Source organism: Enhydra lutris, unplaced genomic scaffold (assembly GCF_002288905.1).
Source record: "Enhydra lutris kenyoni isolate GAN:26980312 unplaced genomic scaffold, ASM228890v2 scaffoldscaffold14, whole genome shotgun sequence".
In the NCBI taxonomy this organism is placed as follows: domain Eukaryota; kingdom Metazoa; phylum Chordata; class Mammalia; order Carnivora; family Mustelidae; genus Enhydra; species Enhydra lutris.
The window spans coordinates 1,710,740-1,719,478 of NW_019154098.1; the positions used below are offsets into that span (position 1 = coordinate 1,710,740).

Sequence of the window (8,739 nt, forward strand, 5' to 3'; positions counted from 1 at the left end):
CCCTCTCATCCCACAAGTGAGGGGTGAGGGATGGGTGCACCTTGGTGGATATCCCGCTGGGTGGGTGGCGTGGGGGCACCTCGACAGTGGGACGCTGCCAGACCCCACCGGGCAGACTGGCTGCAGGGAAGGAGGGAACGGGCGACTCCCAGTCCCCTGAGGATGAGGCCCCCTTCAAACGGGGCACAGTCCAGCAGCCTCTGTTCACCTCCTGGGGGCTTAACTGTGTGTCCCCAGTAGGGGAGACACGTGGACAGTGGACGAGACCCAGGCCCTGCCCGGGGGGGCCCGTTCCGCAGGAGTAGGGGCAAACAGGAGGCAGGAAACACTCCCTGGGGTCTGAGCTGGGAAGGAGGGGACAGGACTGTGAGTGTGGGAAAACGGGCAGGAAGGGGTCCGCACCTCTCAGAGCAGGTGGTGTTTGAGGCTGCAGCAGAACTGGGTACAGGGGACAGGCGCAAACAGGTCCCCCATCCCTGAGGGGGGCAGCAGTGAGGGGCCCGTGGGGCGGAGGGCAGTGGCGGGGGCGGGGGGGAACCGGGCTGTCAGCCAAGAAGCAGCGGGAGGTGCCATGACCTCCTGGCCCATCTGCCCCCTCCCGCTCCCGCCCCTGCAAGGAGACAGGAAGGCCTGGGCTCAGCAGCCCCTGCAGGAGAGGGCAGGTCCCCAGCGTGGCTCTGCCAGCCCCCGCCCCCCAAGGACGAAGTAGGGGGAGACTCAGAGAAGGGAAGGGCACAGGGGAAGGGGCTGGGGCAGACTCCAGGGCTGCAGGGGGTGCGGAGGGGGGAACTGGCCGCCCTCTCCCATCTCCCTTCTGCCTGCCTCCTCTACCCCCATCAGAAACCAGCCTTAGTGGGAGGACTCCGGCTGGCTCCCAGCCGCTGACAGGGACCTAGGGACCCTGCCAACTCTCCCTTCCGCTCCCCCTCCCCTCAGCCTGCCCCTCACCGCCCTCTCCAAGGAAACCAAGGATAGGGGCAAGGCTCTTAGAGGGACTGGGACACACACTGGGGCAGGGGCCCCAGGGGAGGGGAGAGCCTGGGTCCCGCCCGTCCCTGGGTGGCAGGGCCTGTCCGGGCAGCCTCCCGGGCCTGCTGCTCTGCAGACAGCAGCCCTCCTGAGTCAAGGAGGCATGTCTGAAGAGCCTGGAGCGGGGTCGGGCTTCAGGTGCGTGCAGGACGCCATCCCTCCGGCAGCCCGTCCTGGCGTCCGCTCCGCTGGCTCAGCTCACCAGAGTAAAGATGCCAAGAGCCACCCAGGGGGAGAAACCCCCAAGCCGGGAGGGCTTGTCAGAGGCTCCGCAGCCCATGTGGGTGTGGGTCCCGGGGCCCTCCCGGGGCTGGTCCCCAGCACACCTCCCCCCAAAACTCGGGCATCCCAGGAGGCGTGCTGGCGGGGAGTCCCTGCCCCCCACCTGCACACAGGGTCCCAGCTGAGCAGAGCAGATGGTCTCCCAGAATCTTACCAGCTCTGACTTCTAGGTTCTAACTCAGCGGCTGCCGTGAGGGAGATGCCAGGAGCTGGCCTCTTGGGACCACAAGACTGGGGCCCAGGACGGGCTCCGGGCCCTCATCAGCTCTGTCACCCAGCAGTCTATCCTCTGCACCCCATCCTCCACCTACCCTCCTGCACAGCTGGGAGTTCTGCAGAACCCCCATTCCCTCCCTAACACCCCTGCTCCCCGGGCCTCCCCGCCAGGGCCAGGCTGCTGCAGTGCTGGGGGGCGGGGCACCGAGCCACGGTCAGGTCAGCCCGGGATTTGGAGCCGTCAGGGTCTGCGGCTGGGAAGGGGGATTCGGCCGCATAATGTGGGCGCCTGGGGCGAGGGGGGCTCCAGGGAGCTGTCAGGAACCAGAGTTAACGGAGCCGCTGAGTGTGGGTGTTGAGGCTTCATGTAGAAATGTGTGTGTAACTGGGGGCGAGGCCGGTGGAGGGTCTGTGCTGTGGGCGGGAGCCTCTGACTCAGTATTTCTAAGACGAGCACGTCACGTGGCCAACTGTCGCATGTGTCTAGAAGAGGAGGTGGCCTGGTAAGCACGTGACACTCATGTGATCATCTGTGAGCGGCCTGAACAGGTTCCAGAGAAGACACACGGGCAGGGCTCAGCATGTGACCGGGGTCAGGGCTCAGCGTGTGACCGGGGTCAGGGCTCAGCATGTGACCGGGGTCAGGGCTCAGCGTGTCACTGGGGTCGGGGCTCAGAGTGTGACCGGGGTCAGGGCTCAGAGTGTGACCAGGGTCAGGACTCAATGTGTGACCGGGATCAGGGCTCAGAGTGTGACTGGGATCAGGGCCCAGTGTGTGACCAGGGTCAGGGCTCAGAGGAGGACAAGGATCAGGGCTTAGTGTGACCAGGGATCAGGGCTCAGCGTGTGACTGGGGTCAGGGCTCAGCGTGTAACCGGAGTCAGGGCTCAGAGTGTCACCGGGGTCACGGCTCAGAGTGTCACCGGTCAGGGCTCAGTGTGTGACCAGGGTCAGCATTCAGAGCATGACCAGGATCAGGGTTCAGCATGGGGCCAGGGTCAGGGCTCAGTGTGTGACCAGGATTAGGGCTCAGAGAGGGACCAGGATCAGGGTTCAGCGTGGGGCCAGGATCAGGGCTAAGTGTATGACCATGGTCAGGGCTCAGAGTGTGACCAGGATCAAGGTTCAGCGTGGGGCCAGGGTCAGGGCTCAGAGTGTGACCAGGGCTCAGGGCTCAGTGTGTGACCAGGATCAGGACTCAGAGTGTGACCAAAGTCAGGGCTCAATGAGTGACCAGGGTCAGGGCTCAGAGTGGGACCAGGGTCAGGGCTGAGTATTTGATAAAGGTCAGGGCTCAGGGTGTGACTGGGGAAAGGGGTCAGCAGGTGACCAGAGATCAGGGCTCAGCAGGTGACTGGGGTCAAGGCACTCCATCTGCGATCAGGACTGGGCTCAGGGATCACAGTCAGTGCCACAGACGGGGCTCAGGGATCACAGTCAAGGATGGAAAATCACTATTTCTCATTGGGTGGTCCCTGCCTCCCTCTCCCACAAACACCCGCCCACAATTCTGCACACATGTGACACCCTTTCTCACCACCCCCCACAGGTCCACGCCAGCAGACTCAGCTCCTGGGTCACAGGTGGAAGCAGACTTGCGGCCCTGTACCTGAACCCTCTGTCCGATCATCTAGGAAACCCTGGGCTCCTCTGCGCCCTTTCGTGGGGTGAGGAGCCGCCCCCACCCTGGCCGTGGAAGGGACGTATCCAGCACCGAATAGGGGTGGGTATGGGGGACACAGCCAGGTCCCTCTACCACAGCACCCCAGTCTCAGACCCTCCCCCGTGGGCCCCGGGCTACCCAGCCACGGGTTGGATCCCTCCGTCCCCCCTCCGGAGAGTCCCACTGAGTCACAGACTCATAGGCGGCCCGGCTTTCTCCAAGGCAGCAACAACAGTGCAGTCAGCCTCCCGGGGCCCTGCCCAGGGCCAACCAGGGAGCTCGCATGCGGATGCCACCTGGGGCACGTCGCAGACACGGCACAGTTGCTGGCCCCTTCCTTCTGTCCTTGGGGCCCTGGGCCCCCAGGTACAGGAACTTCAGCCATTCCGTGCCTCCAGAGGGGACTGTGGGTGGGCGGGGCATGTTGGGGTGGTGAGCAGGACGTGCTGGCCCAGCCGGAGCTCTCGCAGCTGCTGCGCAGGGAAGGCAAAGGGGATGAAGCCCGCCTCTCTGGAAACCAATTTGCTTCCAAGAGCTTCACATGGTCCCAGGACTGGCCGGCAAGGAGACTATCAGAAATGAGGGTGGAGCCGTCAGGAGAAAGAGGAGGGCCCTCCAGTAGGGGTGACCCGTGTGGCCCAGGGCTGCGGGCAGCCTTTGGACAGCCCCTGGGGGGTCGGGGAAGGGCCAGATGGACAGACCAAAAGCCACAGCTCAGCCCGGCTGCCTGGGAATGGGGACTCAGAGGGGCCGGCCAGGACGCCGCAAGCATGTGGGCCTGCGTCCTTGTTCTTTCGGCCATCACTCTTTTCAGACACCCCATTTTATACCAAGAGGTTATGCTGCTTGTAAAACCCAGAGAAAAGCAGGACAGCAACCAAAGACAGAGGGCCACTTGCCAGGGCAGCAGGCCGGCCAGCCCTCTCCCAGCCCAGAGCCGGTAAAGGCCAGTGGAATCTGCCCAATGGCTCCGCTTAGCCTCCGAATAGAGCCTGGGGCCGCCTGTCCCTTGCCGCAGTGCTTGTCTCCAGTGCATGTGCTAACTCAGGCCTCTGCTCAAACCTCGTCCCTCAGAGAGGCTTCCATGAACCTGCTTTAAAAGGCACTTGACCCCACCTGCCACAAGTGTCACCTATCACCAGATCCATCTGGCTCCACTTCTTGCCATGTGGCATGAGCTGACGCTTTCATAGGAATCTGCATATTCCTGCTTTACTGTCCCTCCTCAGTGTGGACAGGACAAGGCTGAGGACAAAACCTGATAGGCAACTGCCTTCTCTGTGGTTGGTAATCACTGGAGGATGGATGGATGGATGGATGGATGGATGGATGGATGGATGGGGGTGGATGGATGAGGATGGATGGATGGGGGTGGGTGGGTAGATGGATGGATGGATGGATGGTGGATGATGGTGGATGGATGGTGGATGGGTGGATGGATGTGTGCATGGATGGGTGGATGGATGGGGGTGGATAGATGATGTGGATGGATGGGGGTGGATGGATGGATGGTGGATGGATGGGTGGGTGGGTGGATTGGTGTGGATGGATGGGGCTGAATGGATGGGTAGATGCTGATCCCATCCCAATAACTTTCATAGCTCCTGACACAACAGCCCCCACAGACCTGCCCCATCTTGCCTGTCCTCCAGCCACCTGCTCTTCCTGGCCACACCTCACATGCCTCATGTGCCATCCAAATTCCATGTTTGTGCTCAAGCTGTGTTTCTGCCTCCATGCCCTTCTCTGCCAGGCGAGCTTGTCTCGACAATCAGCTGCCACGGGAGCCTTCCCGCCCTCCCAGGACACATTCATCACTGCCCACCCCAAGCACAGGGGGTCTGCAGCATGCCCACCAGGCTCAGAGGGCCGGGGGGCGCACCTCACACTGCCAGGCGGCCTGCGGAAGGGGTGCAGGGATGCCTCAGGGATGCTGACGCCAGCGCTGAGAGGGACGGGTAGTGACAATGATGGCCGCCCTCTGACCACACCCTCCCCAACAGGGAAGGCCTCACCCCTCCCCCGGATTCAGACTGCCCCCGCCTGGTTCCAGCATTCTGACCCTCCTTCTCCGGAGGCTGCTCCCACTTTGGGGCCTTTGCCCAGCTCTTTCCTGGGAGGGGCCAGAGGCGGGCTGGGTGGGCTCCAAGCTGCCTCAGAGCCAGACCTGGGCAGGGAGGGGTCACGTGAGACACAGATGGGTGGGAGGTCATGGTCTCAAACCTGAAACCACACCCCTCTCCATGGGCCAGCCACCCCTGAGCCCACCCTAGAGGCCCTGAGACCACAAAGTCCATGTGAACTTACACGTCCGACTCGTCCCACAGGATGCAGGTCTGGTTGGTGGTGCCCTGGGAGAGAGTGGGGAGGAGTCAGGGTCATGCGCCCCCCTGCCCCAGGCCCGCCCTAGGGTGACCGCCGGGGCCACTCACAGTCCTGCTAGGTGGGCATTCTGACTCTGCTGTCGCCCCCAGAGAAGGAGCATGAGGAGGAGGAAACTGAGGCCCAAAGAGGGGAAGGGACTAGCCCCGCTCTCAAGCCACTCTCGTCCCCTCCCCAAGTGGGGCTGGGCAATGATGGCTGAAGCCCATGTCAGGGGCCCGGGCAGCCAGTCCAGCGTGCTGGGGAGACTGCCCCCTCCCACGGGGTCCTGTGGGGTGGGCATAGGCGGGGCCTCAACAGACCCTGTCCTGCAGGCCTGTGGAGGGAGAGCAGCAGGGGTCCTGGTCACCCTGGAGCGGTCGTGCACCCCGAGTGCTGGTGGGAACAACTTGGTCTCTTGGTGGAGACCAAGCCTGTGGCTCCCATCTACGAGGGGAGAGCCCAGGCACAGAGAGGCTGAGCCACTCGCCCGAGGCCACACAGTGGGACAGATCAGGGCCAGTTCTCGTCATGACCCTGGCCTTGGGTTCGAGATGTGGCACTGCTCAGTCCTGGGTGGGTAATGGATCGGCTCACACTCTTGGCTTCCTGGCTTTCAGCAGGTCCAAAGGGCACGTTGGCCCTGGGTCCTCTGAGGCCTGACAGAGAGCCCCAAGGAGCAGGGCACAGTGGGACTGTGAGGCCCGGGACAGACTCATTTCTCAGAAGGGGATGGCTCTTCCCCAGGAAACCAAGTGGAACAGAGACCGGGCAGTGGCTACAGAAGTGGGCTGGGGTTTGCCTCCGGCGTCCCCCGCCGTGTGAGCTTAAGCAGATCACCACACCTCTTGGGCCTGTTTCCCCCTCCATCGTGCAGGGACGCGAGCAGCAGGCTAAAGTGAGACCCACGAAGGCCACGGGCCCTCCATGGAGCAGGTGGGGGAGTTGCGTGGCCCTGTGCATGGCACTCACGTTATACAGGTGGGCGAACTCTATCTCCAAGGGCGTGAGCAGGGAGCGTGGCGGGGGCTTCACTGTCACAGAGATGACCTTGGAGTTCAGCACGGTCGTGTTCCTGGGACAGAGCCAGCAGGTGTCGGGGGCGGTGGGGGGCGGGGACGCAAGGGCCAGGCTTCCCCTCCCAGGCCCTCCCCGGAGTGCCTCCCGCTGGCCCGCGCCCCCACTATGCCATGTCCCTTCCAGGCCGGCCGAGCGTCCCACCTCTGTAGGGCCAGGAAGCTGCCCAGGTTTCTGTAGAGCGCGGTGCCCACCACGAACACAGACGAGTCATCAGCCTCTGGAAGGGGGCACCGCGGTCACCCTCTCCCGCCTGCCACAGCCGGGGCCTCACTCCAGTGCGGGGAAGGGCACGTCCCCGGGAGGAGGCCCAGGCTCCTTGGTCATGTCCACCCCCATCACACACACAGCACTGTGGCTGGAGAGCTGGGGTGGCGGTCTGGGTCCCCTGAAGTGACCCCGAGGGCTTGGGGGGGCAGGCGAGGCCCTTCCCTCCCCGCGGTCCTCGGGAGCATTCAGCAAAGGTCGCCTAGGCTCTTCCAAAAGCAGGAAGAGCCGGGAGGGCTTCCTAGAGGAGGGGGTGACCTCAGGAACATGGAGAAGAGGTGAAGGCTGCCCTTGGCCCTTGAGGCAGCAGGCCAGACTCCAGAAGGAAGCTCCTGGGGGGTGAGCCCTCGGACCCCGGGCCTGAGTCTCCGATGAGGGCCCCTCCCGCAGCTTGGGGCTCCTCACCTGCCAACCCCGTGGAGAAGACGCTCTTGGACACCGTGACCCTGTCCTCCGGCACCTTGGCCCAGTCGCCCGTGGCCCGCCAGCCCTTCATGGGGAAGCTGATGTCTGTGGCCCCGCTGGCCGGGAGCTTATGGATGCTGAGGACTGGAATAGACGGACCAGCCCAGAGACAACAGGGACAGAGATAGACGAAGAGAGGGCAGCTGTGCAACTAGGAGCCTTGGCCCTGGGGAGCTCGCGGCTCAGAAGGGGCCCCAACCTGGGCAACCTTCCAGCCTCTTCCAAGCCCTCGAAGGACGCACCCCCCACCCCGGCCCCAGCAGGAGCGCCCTGCCACGGTGAGGACCCAGGCTTTGACTCAGCCCCCATGGCCCCACAGGGGTCAAAGGCAGCTTCTGCGGTCAGGTCTGTGGCCATGGAGGGGTCCCCCTGGAGCACTGTCACCTTAGTGGCCCCCCCTTCCTCCCTGGGATGCTGGAGCCCAGCCCCCTCCCCACCTGCTCCACAAAAAAGAACAGACCCCACCCCCAGGGTGTCCCTGGAGGCAAGGTGGGGGGCAAGGTGGCACACACGGGATTGGGAGCATGGGATTGGGTGGGGGTCCCAGTGTCCCCAACCCCCCAAGCCTGCCAATGTCAGGTGGACGCCATGCCCCCTCTCCCAGCACCCCACGGCCTGCCCTCACTAGGTGTGGGGGAAGGACTGGGCTCAGGAGCCCACAGCCTCCGCCCACAGCGCTGGCCCACCTGGCCTTCGCCCACCTCTGCAGCCTTGGCCCCAGGAGAAACCCAGCACAGGCAGCCAGTTTGCACCTCCACCCACCCCGTGCTCTCATGGGGCCCCTGCCCACACTCCCTCAGCCCCTCCGCGCCTGGCTACCTGGCTATGCCCTCCTTGCCCCTGCATGGTCCATTCTGGGGACCAGGGCACCTTCCATCTAGGAGGACCTGGGGACAGAGATGGGGCCCTTCTCGCTGAGGGCCCTGAATTCAGGATATGGGGTATGTGGGCCACTGGTGTGGATATGGGGCGTGTGGGTATGGGGTTGGGTGGGGTGTGTGAAGTGGGGGGTATATAGGAACCAGAAGGGCAAGGGTGAGTGCATGTGCAGGCCCGTGGGGTGTGAGTGTGCGGTGTGGGTTTGTGGGTGTGGGGGTGTGTGCAGGGTGTGTGCGTGTGTGAATGTGGGTGTGTGGCGTGTTGGTGTGCGGTGTGGGTATGCAAGTGTGTGCTGTGAGTGTGTGGGTGTGGGTGTGTGAGTGTGTGGGTGAGTGTGCGAGTGTGGGTGTGTGAGTGTGTGCGTGTGAGGGTGTCAGTGTGTGCGGGAGTGTGCAGGGTGTGTGTGTGTGTGAATGTGGGTGTGGGCCTGGGGTGTGGGGTCCGTGGGGTGCGGGCCTGGGCCGTGGGGTCCGTGGGGTGCGGGCCTGGGCCGTGGGGTC

The 8,739-nt window shown here is 64.1% G+C and overlaps 1 protein-coding gene across 1 annotated transcript in view; it reads right to left on the reverse strand.

Annotated features, from left to right (window-relative positions):
• The window catches only part of LOC111146581 (adhesion G protein-coupled receptor B1), a 63,587-nt gene that overhangs the window by 36,882 nt on the left and 17,966 nt on the right, over nucleotides 1–8,739 (reverse strand). Inside the window, 4 exon segments of the mRNA XM_022502194.1 lie at nucleotides 5,498–5,541; nucleotides 6,524–6,626; nucleotides 6,773–6,848; nucleotides 7,301–7,444. Coding sequence (XP_022357902.1) covers nucleotides 5,498–5,541; nucleotides 6,524–6,626; nucleotides 6,773–6,848; nucleotides 7,301–7,444 — 367 coding nt within the window.